Genomic DNA, 16486 nt, shown 5'->3' with positions numbered 1-16486 from the left:
GTTTCGCTTCGCAACCCCCTCTCCGTGCCTCTGATTGGCCAGAGTTGCCTAAGAGGCCCAAACCTTGTCGCCTCATTGGCCAAACCTTCCCCGCAGGAGGCGACCTTTCGGGCGCTATTGGTCACTTCTATAACAACGGGGCGTTCCTCTTTGTAAAGAGGCGGAAGTCGACGAGGCCCCTTCGCACACGGACATTCGCGGCTCCGCCTTGAACCTAGTCCTCCGCGCGATTGGCTGGAAGGGTCTCCCGCGGGGCGGAAGCCTTCCGGCCATTGGCCCGAACTCTCGCGAAGGAGGCGGAGACGACGTTTTGATTGGTCCGCGCCCTCAAAGAAGGCGGGGCGTTCCCCCCCAGATGATTGGAGGCTCCTTCCTTTCCACGTGGGAGTAGGAGCGATGGCCATGGCGGAGAGTCAGCCTGGGCCGCCTGCCTCTCTGGCCCTGGGGGTGAGAAGGGGAAAGGGCGAGGGAGGGGCGGGAATCGAGGCCAGGGTGCCCCTGAGCATGTGCAGAGGGCCTTGCTTGGATCTCTCCGTTCCTGCAGGCACCTTCCTGAATACCAGCTCAGTTGCTTCATGATGCCAGTATGTAACTCCCCCCCCCTTTGTCCAGCCCCGTAAGATTATTCAACCCTGTTGTTTATTACTACAACTAATCCAGAATGCGGCAGCTAGACTGGTGACTGGGGGCGGCCGCCGGGACCACATAACACCAGTCTTGAAAGACCTACATTGGCTCCCAGGACATTTCCGAGCACAATTCAAAGTGCTGGTGCTGACCTTCAAAGCCCTAAACAGCCTCAGCCCAGTATACCTGAAGGAGCGTCTCCACCCCCATCGTTCTGCCCGGACACTGAGGTCCAGGGCCGAGGACCTTCTGGCAGTTCCCTCCCTGCGAGAGGCCAAGTTACAGGGAACCAGGCACAGGGCCTTCTCGGTGGTGGCGCCCGCCCTGTGGAACGCCCTCCCACCAGATGTCAAAGCGATATACAACTACCTGACATTCAGAAGACATCTGAAGGCAGCCCTGTTCAGGGAAGTTTTTAATATGTGACATTTTAGTGTACTTTTCATCTTTGTTGGAAGCTGCCCAGAGTGGCTGGGGAAACCCAGCCAGATGGGCGGGGTACAAATTATTATTATTATTATTATTATTATTATTATTATTGTATGCACATTTGTTTGTTTATTTATTAAGTTTGTAGACCGGATATCTCGGGGTGGCTGACGGCATAAAAGTGCAAAATGAAAACGCAAAATACGCAGTAAGAACAAAACAAACCATTTACCGGCACACCCATCCACACAAAAAAATACATTTAAAACGTTATGTCCTGTTTTTACAACGCTCTTCTTGTCGGTCTTTATGCCGTAGCTCTTGATTTTACGTTGGTTTTATTTTTTAGTGTTGTACCTTAGTAGCTCCTCTTAGAGACTTTAAATATTAAAAGAGTGGTTTTCAGATGCTTTTGATTAAAGAATGCCATGCAGGGTTTAAGCCATTACCAACTGCTGATGCCAACAAATGGGGTTCTGGCTGGCTTCTAGGATGGAGGATATTAGGATATCCTGTAGGCTAGAATGAGGTCAGTTTTCTCTTCTTTTTTTCTTCTGTCCTGCCTTTTGAAAACCTTTTGGGTTCTCATTTGATTTATCTCTCGTTATCTCTACGAAAGTAGAAATGGCGTTTGTGTGTGTGTGTTAAAAAAAAAGCAGCATCTAAGTTCCTTATTTTTTCTGTTGGTATGTTTTTTTAATGAAGGATTTGAAATCCTAAGGACTATTTTGAAGGGAAAGGGGATTTTATACAGATGTGATAATAAGCTGAAAGTAACCTCTCATACCCGGAATAACCTGCTTAAAGCTAATTTTGTTGGTTTGTAACTAAGTAGCAAACGTAATTTTAAAAACCAAAACTTCTGTATTCTCACTTCAGAAATGAGCAGTGTAGCTCTCAGCTTCCCAAAATCAGGGGTGCTGAGAAGTTGTAACATGACTTCGGAATTCAAAATATAGTTTGGTTGAATTGATATAATTAAGTTTTGCTCGATAAGTAAATCGTGTGTAAAATTGCGTAGAAATCATTTAAATGATTGGCAAGCGTTTGCAGCTACCGTATTTTTCGCACCATAGGGCGCACCAGACCATAGGGCGCACCCAGTTTTTTGGGGGGGAAATAAAGGGGAAAAAATTATTTCCCCCCCCAGGCGCGGGGCTGGGGCGGGGGAAGCTCGAGCTTCCCCCGACCCCAGCCCCCAAACAGGCAGCTCTCTGCAAGCCGTGGGAGCGCTCCCGCTGCTTGCGGAGAGGTCCGCGAAGCCTGGGCGCGCTGAGCTCAGCGCGGGCAGGCTTCGGCATGCTGGCAACTCTCCGCAAGCAGCGGGAGCCCAGCGCTGGGCTCCCACTGCTTGCGGAGAGGTGTGCGAAGCCTGGAGAGCGTGAGGGGTCGGTGCGCACCGACCCCTCTCGCTCTCCAGGCTTCAGCGAAAGCCTGCATTCGCACCATAGGACGCACACACATTTTCCCTTCATTTTTGGAGGGGGGAAAGTGCATCCTATGGTGCGAAAAATACGGTATATATTATTTTTAGACCCATTTCAAAATGGTTTCAAAACCATTTTTTAAGGCATGGAACGTGCTGCGTTAATCTAAGCTGTGTTCACACCGCACATTTAAAGTACGATGACGCCGCTTTAAACAGCCGTTCACGGTTTTCCCTGAAATAACTCTGGGAATTGTAGCTCCAAGAGGGGAATTGGAAGCCCCCTAACCCCTTGCAGCACCCTTAACAAACTACTGTTAGCGATTTAAAAGCATTGTGTGGATGGGGCCCTTGTCTGGATGGGGCCATGGCGTGGGTGATGGTGGCCGGATATGATTTACCAAGGGATTTGGGGTGAGGTTCTAACAGAGAGGCCTTTTATATGAGGAAATTGTGCATTTTGCTGATGGGAGCAGTGAGATGGGGGAGAGAAGACTGACCTGCGCTCCAGAGATTTTGGACCAAAACCTCCATCGTTCCTGGCCGCTGACTGTTCCTGGTTGGGTTTGTCTTCCATATCTGGAGGGCTTTAATAATAATAATAATAATAATAATAATAATAATAAATTTTATTTATATCCTGCCCTCCCCAGCCGAAGCCGGGCTCAGAGCGGCTAGCAACAGTAAAATGATACAACATTCTAAAATCATTTCATTATAAAATTAATTCCAATCAGATTAATGGCAACCATTGGGCTAGAGTTCTGTGAGGATTGCCAAAGGAGGGAGTCAGGCTGTGCCCTGGCCAAAGGCTTGGTGGAACAGCTCTGTCTTGCAGACCCTGCAGAAAGATGTCAAGACCCGCAGGGCCCTAGTCTCTTGTGACAGAGCGTTCCGCCAGATCGGAGCCACAGCCGAAAAAGCCCTGGCTCTAGTTGAGGTTTGTTTAAAAAACCCTGGCTCTTTCTGGTTTGTTAAAAGCTGTGGCAGAGCGTTCTGGGGTTGTTCACCATTTTTATGGCCAGTTTGCTTCCCCCCCTTGCTTTGGGAGGGGAGAGGTGCATATTTTGAAAATTTCCCCTCCTTTCTGTTTTCCTCCTTGCTCCAGGAGAGAGTGGAAGCAGATCTGCCGGCAGCCCTCAGCCTCTTGAAATCCCTCCAAGACCAGGTGAGGGACACCTTCCTCTTCCCTTTCCCTGCAGACATCCCATCTCCCATCCCTCTTTAAGCTTCACCGTCTTTCTTATTTTGCCTCTTGCTGGGGTACAGGTGGTTGCGGTGACCCATCATGTACAGACTCTGGCGCAGAAGGTTCGGGCAGGGGCCTACCCCACCGAGAAGGTGAGTTGTTCTTGGAGGAATTTGGGGTGGGGAGCCTAATTTGCACCTGGCCCTGGCTTCTCAGTGACTGCTCCATTTCTTGGTTTGGTAATGTGAAGCAAACAAAAAAGGCAAGTGCCTCTGAGCACGTGAAGAGTGCCCTTCCCATTACTGTGCTTCTGCTCTGGGGTAGGCCTCAACCCCCAGACTGCTATCCGCAAGCCTTGCGAGCCCGGCGGCAACTCACGCCAGGCACACAAGGCTTGCGGACACCTGCGCGAAGCACGGGGCGTCCTCCAGAGGGCGCCCCGGGCTGCAGGCTGCCGCCCGCAAGCCTTGCGAGCCCACGGGAACTCCTGCCGGGCTCGCAAGGCTTGCGGATAGCTTCCTGAAGCCTGGAGAGTGAGAGGGGTTGGTGCGCACCGACGCCTCTCACTCTCCAGGCTTCAGCGAAAGCCTGCATTCGCCCCATAGGACGCACACACATTTTCCCTTCATTTTGGAGGGGAAAAAGTGCGTCCTGTAGGGCGAAAAATACAGTAAATTACAAGCTGCCTATTTATATGGAGAAAACTTTTCTACTTAATTTTATTTCAAAAACAATCCTATACCACTCGGTTATTATTATTTTTTGCAAACACCTCAAAGCCTTTTTCAGAAAGAATAAAAATGAAAATTTCAGTTTAAATAAATGTTCAAGGTGATAAAACATTCAAGAAATAACCGGAATCAGTTTTAAATGGAAAAGCAGATTAAAATACACATCAACATTCTGCATGTCTGGATAGCCTTGCCTAAAAAATGTTTTTAGCAAGTGCTGAAGGCAGTACAGGAAAGGCCCCTGCCTGGAATCAATAGGCAGGGAGTTCCAAAGGTTGGTGTCTTACATGTACGAACTGAGTATTATGGGACTCGCAACTCCCACCTGTCCCAGCCATCATGGCGTCTCCTGAGGGATGATGGGAGTTGTAGTCCAAAACATCTGGGAGGGGCACCTGCATGGGAGAAGGCTCTCTTAAAGAAAATACCATTGAATTCCCAAGGTACTGGCCACTGATTGACTTAAAGTCTTTCTTTCCAGTTAAAAATGTCCCATTATTTCTTTTGCTGGTGTATTGGGGGGAGGGGGCTCTGCTCCCCATTTATATATTTAACCAAGTCAAACCAGATTGAATAATGTGTGTCTTTCCTTGATATCTCTGTGTGAATGAACTTTAATGCATTAGCTTTTCTGTCATGGCCAGAATCTGTCCCACACCAGATTTCCCATGCGCTTCCAAAACCATCCCTTACTCTTTCTCACTCCCAGGGCCTCAGTTTCTTGGAAGTGAAAGACCAGCTGCTGCTCCTCTATCTCCAAGACCTCTCTCACCTGGTCCTGGAAAAAACTTCGGGGAACTCCCTGGCTGACAACCCTGCCTTGCTGCGCTTAGTGGAAACCAGAACGGTAGGCGGGGGGGAGGAGGCCTGGAATAGGGGAAACTTTTGCAGTGATGATTCCTTACTGAATTGGTTAGTTGCTTTATTTTGCCCAGGGCGACCCAAAGCATCTTAAAACCAACCAGACAGATAATAAAAAAAGCTCACATAGATAACATAGGAAAAAAGAAATACATTAGAAACATCCCATCTACTTCTAAAGGCCACAGATCGTTAAAGGCCTCCGGGAAGAGGAATGTAATGACGGTGCCTGGGGAGAGTATTCCACAAATGGGGAGCCACCACAGAAAAGGCCCTTTCTCGTGTTGCCACCCTCCAAACTTCTCATGATTGAGGCACATGACGAAGGGCCTCAGATGCTGATCGCAGGGTCTGGGTTGGTTCCTATGAGGAGAGGTGGTCCTTGAGGAATTGCAGTGCTGAGCCAACGAAGGCCTTATCGGTCAAAACCAGCACTTTGAATTGGGCCCGGAAACTAATTGGTAGCCAGTGCTGTCAGGCCAGATTTCGCGGAATTCTGCACTACTTAAGTTTCCAGGCAGAGCGCCTTTTCGGTGGTGGCGCCCACCCTGTGGAACACCCTCCCATCAGATGTCAAGGAAATAAACAACTATCCAACTTGTTGAAGATATCTGAAGGCAGCCCTGTTTAGGGAAATTTTTAACGTTTGAAGTTTTATTCTGTTTTTAATGTTCTGTTGAAAGCCGCCCAGAGTGGCTAGGGAAATAAATTATTATTATTATTATTATTATTATTATTATTATTATTATTATTATTTCTGAGAGGGATGCAGGTGGCGCTGTGGTCTAAACCACAGAGTTTAGGGCTTGCCAATCAGAAGGTTGGGGGTTCAAAACCCCGCAACAGGGTGAGCTCCCGTTGCTCGGTCCCTGCTCCTGCCAACCTAGCAAAGCACGTCAAAGTGCAAGTAGATAAATAGGTACTGCTCTGGCGGGAAGGTAAACGGCGTTTCCGTGCGCTGCTCTGGTTCGCCAGAAGTGGCTTAGTCATGCTGGCCACATGACCCGGAAGCTGTATACCGGCTCCCTTGGCCAATACAGCGAGATGAGCGCTGCAACCCCAGAGTCGTCCGCGACTGGACCTAACGGTCAGGGGTCCCTTTACCTTTACCTATTATTTCCGAACCATCTTCAGGGGCAGCCCTATGTATAACACATTGCATTAATCTAGCCTGGAGGTTACCAGAGCATAGACGGCAGAAGTTAGTCTATCCTTGCCCAGAGGAAGGGCACAGCTGGGCCACCAGCTGAATCTGATGGAAGGCACTTTGACCACCTGAGCCTCAAGGGACAGCAGTGGACCCAGAAGTACCCCCAAGCTGTGTACCCACTCCTTCAGTGTAAGCGTAACCCCATCAAGAGCAGGGGAGCTCCCATCCTTCCAGTCTAATGTCCCTCCTGCTAACGGTACCTTGATCTAACCTGCATGCGGGATATCTGTTGGTCTTTCCACCTGCGTGGCTGAGTTGTAGGGTCTGCAGCGCAGTGTTAAGACACTTGTTCTGCGTGGAACATCTCTGCTTCGGTCACCAGCACCTCCAGATTAAGGGTGACTGTTTGCATATTTGACCCTCGCTGTTCCCACTGCCGAGCTAGACGAGTTGTGGGTCTGTCTCTGATCAGGCTGCAGGCTGACCCCTCCCTGTCCTTGACATCTTGGCAGGTCTTGGAGAAGATGCGTCCCATTGACCAGAAGTTGAAGTACCAGGTGGACAAACTTGTGAAGGCAGCTGTCACAGGGGCACTGGGTGAGACATGCGGACGTTTGCAGCTTCAGAGTGGGGAGGAGGGAGGCAATCCTGGGGCTCTTCCGAGGGTGCAGCCTAATCTGCAATCCCGGGACGTTGTTTTCTTTCCAGGCGAAAACGACCCGCTGCGGTTCAAGCCGAATCCTGGCAACCTGATGAGCAAGGTATGACAAACGGGTGCTGGGGGCGGCTTTGGTTCAGGAGCAAGGCCTTCTGGGTTTGCCAGAGGTATCGGTGGTCTGGCATTGGTTTGGAGTGGCATGTCCTTGTTCATTTTAGATACACAAAATAGAAGGGCCTCTTCAGGGCCTGTTGTTTGGCGGGGCCTTATTGGTGGTGGCACCGTTTCTCTGGAGTTTCCTTTTCGGGGAGCATGAGAGCTTGCCTCTCCGTATATTTTCTGACATCAACCAAACGCAATACTTTTACCAGAAGCCTTTGTCTACAGTGGGACTTTACATCTGAGTAAGGTTCTGTAATTTAGCAGGGTTTTTTGTTCTTAGTTTAGAATTAAGGAATTTTTTAAAAATGCAATTTCTTCTTACGTCATTACTGACTTTGATGTGTGCGTTACTGCATCACTTTTAAATGAGCCCTTATGAAAACGTGACAAACTTCAAGATTTCCACGTGGTTAAGGTGTGCCTCGTCTCAATTCATAGAATCATAGTTGGGAGGGGCCACAAGGTTCATGTAGTTCAACCTTCCGCAATGAAGCAATCTTTTGCCTAATGTGGAACTCGAACCCACCACCCCGAGATTAAGAGTCTCTACCGACTGAGCTTCCCTTTTAAGAAACTACTTAAAAGCTTATTTGGGCTTTCCTGTTCCTACATTAATTCTTCTATTTGTTGGCACTCTTCCCCTCTCTTACTCTGTGGCCTGTGAAAAAGTTTCCCACTTCCTTCAAGCTCCATCTTTGGGGGTTTGATGTATTTTAAGATCAGCCCTCCCCACCTTGGGTTCTGTATGTTGTTGAACAGCAGCCTCCCATCACCCCTGGCCATTGGCTATGCCAGCTTGGCATGAAGAGGGTTGTATCATTTTTAGATTGTGAGACACTGGGCACTGAATAATTACAGTGGTGCCCCGCAAGACGAATGCCTCGCAAGACGGAAAACCCGCTAGACGAAAGGGTTTTCCGTTTTGGAGGCGCTTCGCAAAACGAATTTCCCTATGGGCTTGCTTCGCAAGACGAAAATGTCTTGCGAGTTCCTGCGGTTTTTTTTCTCCCTTTCCCCCCCTTTTTCTAAGCCACTAAGCCGCTTAACAGCTGATCCGCTAAGCCCCTAAACCGCTAATAGCGCTAATCCACTAAGCCGCTAATGGGCTTGCTTCGCAAGACGAAAAAACCGCAAGACGAATAGACTCGCGGAACGGATTCTTTTCGTCTTGCGAGGCACCACTGTATATTCTGCCCTCCTTATTGCATCTGCACAGTGCCTCCCCAGCAGATGCTAGATACGCACCATATAAATAAAGATTTTATAACGCCTCGGTGGACCAGGCCAAGTCTTATGTATTCAAGAATCCCAGCAACCAAACGTTTATTTTAAAAAGGGAAGAATCCCGGCAAACAAATGTCGATGTGGCTGGTTGGGGCCTTGCCTGGGCTTGAACCAATTGAGGTGCTGTCAGAAGGCATTTACAGTGGTACCTCGGGTTAAGTACTTAATTCGTTCTGGAGGTCCGTTCTTAACCTGAAACTGTTCTTAACCTGAAGCACCACTTTAGCTAATGGGGCCTCCCGCTGCTGCCGCGCTTCCGGAGCACGATTTCTGTTCTCATCCTGAAGCAAAGTTCTTAACCTGAAGCGCTATTTCTGGGTTAGCAGAGTATGTAACCTGAAGCGTATGTAACCTGAGGTACCACGGTAATAACTAAAAAAAATGCTTGATCCTTGTGATTTTCCTCTCTTAATTGCAGCTCGACGACTCGGAGGAGAGCGAAGATGAAGAAGCCGCTGGCGGCGCAAAGAATTCCAGGAAAGAGGCGTCCAAAGGAGGGAGCAGGAAATACGTCCCACCCCGCCTGGTTCCTGTATATTATGGTATGCAATTTGGGTGGCGGTGGAGGAAGGTTGGCTTGGCATTGCTGACCAGAGCAGGGACGCAGTGCTGGCAAATTTGCCCTTGCCCCACCTCAGAAGTGGCTGCAATTGAGCAGCTGGTAGTTGGCTGCGTCAGGCCCATAGCTGTCAAGCGTCCCTTATTTGGTGGGACAGTCCCTTATGCCAGCGCCATGTCCCGCTGCTGTCGCTTATTGATGATGTCCCTTAAATAAGCTACTGAAGGTAATGGGGCCCTTTCTACGTCCAGGTGTCCTTTGTCAACAACAAATTGTTGCTGTTTTTTTGTGTTGAATATATGCTATATGGTAATTTATGGACCTAATAGGTATCTAAAGCCATTTGCACGCAACAAAATATGTATTTCATCAAAGTAATTGTTGATCCCTTATTTTGGCTGCTGATCCCTTATTTTCGAGGCTGCAGGTCCCTTACTTTCAAATCTGTAAGTTTGCAGCTATGGTCAGGCCATGTCAAACTGTTGCTTCTCTTTGCCTCAGATGAAACGGAAGCTGAGAGAGAGAAGAAGCTTCTGGAGCAGGCCAAAAAGCGAGCGCTCAGCAGCTCCATCATCCGGGAGCTGAAGGAGCAGTACTCGGATGCCCCGGAGGAGGTCCGCGAAGGGCGCTACACTCACGCCAGCCGGCAGAGCCGAGAGGATGAACACCGGTTAGTCTGGAGGCGTGGGGAGTCCTGGGGAAGAGAGGGGCAGAAGTTGGGGGTGTCTTGGCAAGTGGAAGGGCTGTGAGAAGCCAGGAAGAGCTCTGGGGCTGGGTGAAGCCAAGGCCCGACTCAGTCCAGCAGCCTGTTCTCACTGTGGTCCAGCAAATGGGAAACCCCGCGAACGTGCTGTCCTCACTTGTGAATCCCAAGAACTATTACTTTGAGGCACAGCGGTGGTAAGAAATACAGTGGTCCCTTGGTTCTCAAACGCCTTGGCACTCAAAACAACTTGGAACCCAAACACTGCAAACCCGGAAGTGTTCCGGTTTGTGAACTTTTTTCGGAAGCTGAGTGTGCTCCGTTTTGAGTGCCACGCTTCCGTTTTGAGTGTTACGCTGAGGTCTGCCTGTTTATGCTATTTAATTTGTGTTTTTGCTTCTGCGGCTCTTCTTTGTTTTGTTTTGTTTTTGTGACTGTGTGGAACCCAGTTCAGCTACTGACCGATTGTGTGACTGCAGTACATTGTTTATTGCTTTCATTTTATGGATCAGTGGTCTCGTTAGATAGTAAAATTCATGTTAAATTGCTATTTTAGGGGTTGCTTTTAAAAGTCTGGAACGGATTGATCCATTTTGTGTTGCTTTCTGTGGGAAAGTGCGCCTTGGTTTTGGAACGCTTTGGTTTTGTAATGGACTTCTGGAATGGATTAATTTTGAGAACCAAGGTACCACTGTAGCCTGTTTGGACTCTGCTACATCTTGTGGTGAATTCCATAGCTTAACCATGGATTCTGGTATGAAAAGAGAGGGAAGAGAATCTCTCTTGGAAGAGAATCTTCCCTCCACACAACGCCTAATTTTCCGCACTTCTTCTGGTCCCTCCCCCCCTTCAGTGTCTGGTGGTTTTGGTTACAGATAGGTAGCCGTGTTGGTCTGCCATAGTCAAAACAAAACAAATTCCTTCCAGTAGCACCTTAAAGACCAACTAAGTCAGTTCTTGGTATGAGCTTTCGTGTGCATGCACACTTCTTCAGATACCTGAAGAAGTATCTGAAGAAGTGTGCATGCACACGAAAGCTCATACCAAGAACTGACTTAGTTGGTCTTTAAGGTGCTACTGGAAGGAATTTGTTTTGTTTTGGTGGTTTTGGGTTTTCTCAGAGCGGAGTGTGGGTGTTGCAAGGGATTCTGGGGGCTGTTTTCAGGCAGAGGGTAGTGCATGCTGGGAGATCGAGCTTCCGGGCTCCAAGCCAGACCTGCAAAAGCCACAGGCCCTGTGGGAAGGTTGGAGAGACTGCCTTTCGAAGTGTAGGACGGCGGGTCTTGTTAGCCAGTCTAATCCAGCCCCTGTTGAGTGCAAGGATTCTGCAGTTTGAGCCTCTGTAGCTGCTGGCTGCTTTAAGAAAAAAAATCACATTTTGAAGCAGTTTTCAGAAGACGTCTGAAAGTAGGCAGGGTTGATTCCCCCTAGTGGCAGGGAGTTCCACAGGGCACTAAAGGCGCAATCCCTAGTGAAGGCCGACCGGACCTCAGGGGTGCTGGGAACTGCCAGAAGTGCCCCCTCAGAGGGTCTCTGGATATCTCTTGTGCTTTCAACAGCCACTGGTCCCACCTCTGAGATGGTCTTCCAGCCAGGAAGATGATCTCCATGTTCAAAATGAGCAGTGGGGTGTGTGTGTCCAAGAGAGATCTTTCTATTGGTCCACAGCGGCTGGTGGAGCAGCCACATTCAGAGGCATCGTACCTGCTAAAGCCTTGAGTTTTGGTAACAATTTTCCCTGCCTTCCCCGTGGCTTCATTCTGCAGAACGAACTACGAGGAGAGCATGATGGTCCGACTCAACGTGACCCGGAAGGAGAAGGCGCGCCGTCGACGAGTGGGGGACCTAGGCTCGCAGCTCAGCTCCCTCACCCACTTTGGGGACATCACCGCGTTGACAGGGGCAGCGGCCCCATCGGGAGAGGTGAGCTGTGGGTGGGTGGGCGGCTCTGGCGTGAATCACACAAAGCAGAAATTTGGAAGGTATTCATGCAAGTCCCACTTTCTGAACTCAGTGCATTCGCTGGAAATTGTTTGTGATGCGAGTGTTTGCATAGAGGATTGGCGGTTTCCATTGATTCCCATGGGAAAATTTCTAGTGCGTTTCCGACTGTGGGAAATCTGCGAATTGTAGCTCAGAGAGGCGAATAGGGGCCTCCTAACAACTCACTAATAATAATAATAATAATAATAATAATAATAGTAATAATACTTAAACCCCACTCACTCTGGGAGGCTTCCAGCAAAATATTAAAAATACGATAAAACATCAAACATAAAAAACTTCCCTAAGCAGGGCTGCCTTCAGATGTCTTCTAAAAGTCAGGTAGTTGTTTATTTCCTTGACATCTGATGGGAGGGTGTTCCACAGAGCGGGTGTCACCACCGAGAAGGCCCTCTGCCTGGTTCCCTGTAACTTCGCTTCTCGCAGGGAGGGAACTGCCAGAAGGCCCTCAGAGCTGGACCTCAGTGTCCGGGCTGAACGATGGGGGAGGAGACGCTCCTTCAGGTATACAGGACCAAGGACGTTTAGGGCTTTCAAGGTCAGCACCAACACTTTGAATTGTGCTCAGAAACGTACTGGGAGCCAATGTAGGTCTTTCAGGACCGGTGTTATGTGGTATCGGCGGCCGCTCCCAGTCATCAGTCTAGCAGCCGCATTCTGGATTAAAAGCAGTATCATGCTGCTTTTCCTGTGTCCTGGAGATGGAACCAGTGTCCTGTCCCGCTTGGTTGCTGGAGAGGTGGCGCCATAAAATGTTCCCGCCATTCACTTTTCGAATGACATTTGGCTAGGCCTGCTTTGTGTAGGTGAACCACAAAGCTAAGGGTCACTTGATGGTCTGCTTAAGCAGCTAACAGTCAATTCAACAATCTCTGGCTGCGCCTCAGAAGATGCGATTTAAAATGCCATTTGATGACAACCTGCAGTTCCATGTAAGGTTTTCATGTTTTCTTTCCTCGCATTCCCGCCTTTCAGGATTCAGGCCCCCAGAGGAAGAAGAAAAAAGTCTGCATGAAACGAGGAAAGCAGAAAAGAGGTGAGTGCCATTGAAAGATTCTGGTTTTCTTGGCAAAGCGAAGCTCACCCTCGTCCACACAGAGACCCTATCGTACTCTGCACTTAAAGCTCTATGATACCACTCTTGGGCAGCCAGGAATTTCCTTGAAGGACTCCCGGGAAATTTTGTTTGTCAAGCGTGCTGAGAATTATTCCTTTCCCGGAACTGCAATTCCCAGTGTGCTTTAACATTCAGTCCCTCTTTCCAGGGAACTCTGGGAATTGTAGCTGTGTGGGGCAGGGGGAAGTAGGGGTTTCCCAGCAACCCTCAGCGCCCTTAAACTACAATTCCCAGGAGTCTCTGGGGGAAGCCGTAACTGTTTATAAAGTTCTGGGGGCGCTGCTTTAAACACACGCTGCTTGATGTGGCTGGTGAAAAGCAGGTTGTTAAAATTTGCACCTGGAGGGTACAAAACAAAACTTTTCTGGAAGCTGTTCTGTAGCACCTGAGCCTTCCCCCTCACCCCATGTCACCCTTCTTGATGCCAGTTCCTCACAGAGGTCTAGCTGCATGAGATAACCCATGTACACGTGCTAAATTCTCTCCTCTATACTAACTCACTCTTTTTTCCTCTCTCTTTCTCTTTCTCATTCTACTCCACCCCAGGTTTCCGCAAGAGGCGATAACCCCCTCACAGTACTTGGGACCGATCTCTGCAACCCCCAATATCTCGGGATTTTTCACATCCATTAGATTTGGTAACAATAAAGCTCAAGCGCTCGTTTCTCTTTTCCCTGTCAAACAAAAAAGATTTGTCGTGTTTTTCTTTCCATCTTGTGAAGGGAGGGTGGGAGAGACCCATCTGCAGGAGATTTTCATGGGGCGGAAGGATCAGAAAGAAAGCTGGGAGCAGGCTGGTTTGTCTTGCACAAAACAGAGAAGAAGCAAGGAGGCAGTATGGTGCATTGGTTAGCGTGTCACACTACTAGGGTCTTGGGAGACCCACAGTTCAGCCATGAAGCTTTGCTGGGTGGGCCTTGGGGCCAGTCACTGCCTCTCAGCCCAGCCCTACCTCACAGGGTTGTTGGAATTAAATGAGGGGGAGAACTTGGAGAAAAATAGTTGGGGTATCGATGCAATAAATAAGAATAGTGTTTTCGTTTCTCCTCATATTCTAGAAACTTGGTCTGTTTTTTCCCTTTGAAAATGAAGACTGGGAACCTGGGGGGGGGGTCTCCCCGACCCTCAGATACCCATGGGGGATTTGGAATGGAAATCAGCACAGTTAAATAATATATTTTTCACTCAGGTCCGTAACCACTCGATCCCTCCTAACACTTGATCCCCATGCGCCCCCCAACAAAATGTGTGCCTTGCTCCCCTCCCTCTCTGCTCGCTGTCAAAAGAGGCCTGTAAATTTGCAACTGCTTTCTTTTTTTACCTCTTTTTCTTTTTTCCCTCCCCTTGAGCAAGGAAACCTCTTTTTAATTCGGGAATCCCCACGTCTCTTTCTCTCTCTCTCTCTCTCTCTCTCTCTCTCTCCCTCTCCCCCCGCCACCCTGCTTGTCTGGTTTAGAGCTACTGGCAGAATCAATGCCATCGACCTGGTTTTGGGGGGCCGGAGTGGGAAGGGGAATCCTCCGCTGCTTTAAACCCTGATCGGGCTAAGTGGAATCCGATAAACACAGGGAGGAAATCAATCGCCTGACACACTCGAGGAATTGGGGGGGGGCGCTGCTGGAGACAGAAGAAGGGAGGGCTGGCTTTCCAGCGAGCTTAGAGAGGGATTTCCACAGGATTGAGGAGCCAGGCCTGTTTGCAAGGGGTGGTGGGGGGGGGGTTGAATTGCAAGGGCATCTTAATTGTTCTGTCTCCCCTACATGCATAATTTCCCTCCTCAGCTCAGAGGCCATTTTCTCCTGTGCCCCCCCCCAAAAAAAAACCCCACAATATCTTGAATCCTCCCCCCGCCCCGGCATGGGTTTCCTGAGTCAGCATCGGCCGCCACGACCTTTACCAGAGTGCAAAGGAGAAATAGATTAATTCATTAGCACGGTTTTTATCGGGAGGGGATTATGATGGGGGTAGGGGGCGAGGAGAGGCGTGGATGTGTGGGAGAAAAGGGGGTTTTAAGAGCAGGGGGGCTCGCAGGCGTGACTACGACTGGATAAAGGGGGGCCTTTTGTGGTTTGAATATCGGCGATGGGGGTCGGGTGCACAGGTTTTTGGGGCGGAACTGAAACTTAGGAATGAAATACTGGGATAAAGCACGGAGAGGTTTTTTTTTGGGGGGGGGGTCAGGCTGTAGTCACAAGGGGGGCATTGGTAGATCTCAAGGGGAAATGCGGCCGTGAAAGCATTGGAATAGGAACTGGGGAGATCAAGTTTTGAATCCCCACTCGCCCCATGAAGCTCCTTGGCCAGTTGCTGTCTCTTTCTCTCTCAGCCTAACCTCCCTCACAAGGTGGTCGTTGGCATTAAACAGGCAGCCATAAGAAGCACCTTCAGCCCCTCAGAGGAATAAGGTGGGGCTGTGAATGCAATAATGAAAAAATACTAAATATGTGAGGAGGCCTGGTCCACCTGAGGCCTTTTTATCCTCAAGAGAGAGAGAGAACCACCTTTGAATAAACTGTTTTTTTTCCTGGGAGATCGCTCCCTGCCCTCAACCCACTGCCACCATTTCTGTAATCCCAGTGCACTTACTGGTTTTTCCTCCAGGTGGTGCTACAGGGTCCTCGCCCCCCCCCCCCAGTATCCCAACTCCTTTCCTCTTTGCCCCCCCCAACCCGCCTCATTTTCATTCCATCCACGCATCCTCCGGCTCCCATCCTCAAATTAATTTGGTGCCATGTATTGCTGCAGTTTCTTTCTCGCTGCATCCCCCTCCCCAGCCTCATCGCTCTCTGTCTTTCTGCCTTCTTCCTGCTGTCCGTCCGTTGTTATTTTTCCCCTCCCCTCCCCGGTTTTCCCTCTTCGCTCCCTCTCTTTTTCTTCATAAATTCTCGCACGTTGCAGTTTTATTTTTCCTGCCCCCTTCTCTTCTCCCCCACCCTGCCCCTTGCAATCCCAATCTCGCGTCTGTACGTTAAATTCCCCAAGTGCAAAAGCATTGGGAAAGCGGGGGGGGGGGGGGGAGCAATGAAAAGCCCGCATGACAAAGTCATTTTATAATTTATCCACAGGGCCAGTGTGAGGCCATGCATGATATCATTAAACACATAAGGGTTTTCCATTTGAAATAAAATACATCTGGGTCGCTGGGTCCCGGTCCCCCCCAATATCCTGGTTTTTGCCCCTCCACCCTCTGATTGCTCCTTACTGCTTTTTGACTTCTGTGGAATTCCTCTTCGTTTCTGCCTTTTTATTTAAGGCTGCAATCCCGTATTAATAATAATAAATTTCAGGAATCTCTTCCTAGGAAGCACCTCTTGCAATGCAACATCTATAAAGCAATTGCACATGCTAAAAACACTTTTTGCGTTTTACCCGCCCTGGCAGTCATATTCAGTGGGCTTTACTTCCGAGTTGACGTGCGTCAAGTCGTGCTGTAAAGACGTTTTTATTCCGCCCTTCCTCCCCATGGGGCTCGCGGCACGTCAAGCGCCGTTTCCCCCCATCCGCAAACCCCCGTTATCCTCGCAACAACCCTGCGGTGTAGACTAGGCGGAGGAGATTGTGACTAGGCTGGGCAGAGCTCCATGAC

General features: G+C 49.3%; 1 protein-coding gene across 1 annotated transcript; it reads left to right on the top strand.

Annotated features, from left to right (window-relative positions):
- Positions 1 to 304: 304 nt before the first annotated feature.
- Positions 305 to 13602, top strand: NGDN (neuroguidin). Its single transcript, XM_081835793.1, has 11 exons — positions 305 to 447; positions 3591 to 3650; positions 3752 to 3823; positions 5112 to 5249; positions 6926 to 7010; positions 7122 to 7174; positions 8936 to 9059; positions 9578 to 9746; positions 11546 to 11702; positions 12759 to 12819; positions 13447 to 13602. The coding sequence occupies exons 1-11, from the start codon at positions 397 to 399 to the stop codon at positions 13464 to 13466; spliced, it is 990 nt and encodes a 329-aa protein (XP_081691919.1). The 5' UTR covers positions 305 to 396; the 3' UTR covers positions 13467 to 13602.
- The last annotated feature ends 2884 nt before the right edge of the window (positions 13603 to 16486 follow it).

The sequence above is a fragment of the Podarcis erhardii genome, assembly GCF_964252035.2.
Source record: "Podarcis erhardii genome assembly, chromosome: 13".
Taxonomy (NCBI): Eukaryota; Metazoa; Chordata; class Lepidosauria; order Squamata; family Lacertidae; genus Podarcis; species Podarcis erhardii.
This window is presented reverse-complemented; position numbering and strand designations above follow the sequence as displayed.

Excerpts from the sequence above, each read along its gene's own strand:
- NGDN (XM_081835793.1), top strand. The coding sequence starts at position 397 with ATGGCCATGGCGGAGAGTCAGCCTGGGCCGCCTGCCTCTCTGGCCCTG. Across the intron at positions 7,011-7,121 it reads AGCTGTCACAGGGGCACTGG|GCGAAAACGACCCGCTGCGG; the intron begins GTGAGACATGCG and ends TTTTCTTTCCAG. Across the intron at positions 9,747-11,545 it reads AGCCGAGAGGATGAACACCG|AACGAACTACGAGGAGAGCA; the intron begins GTTAGTCTGGAG and ends TTCATTCTGCAG.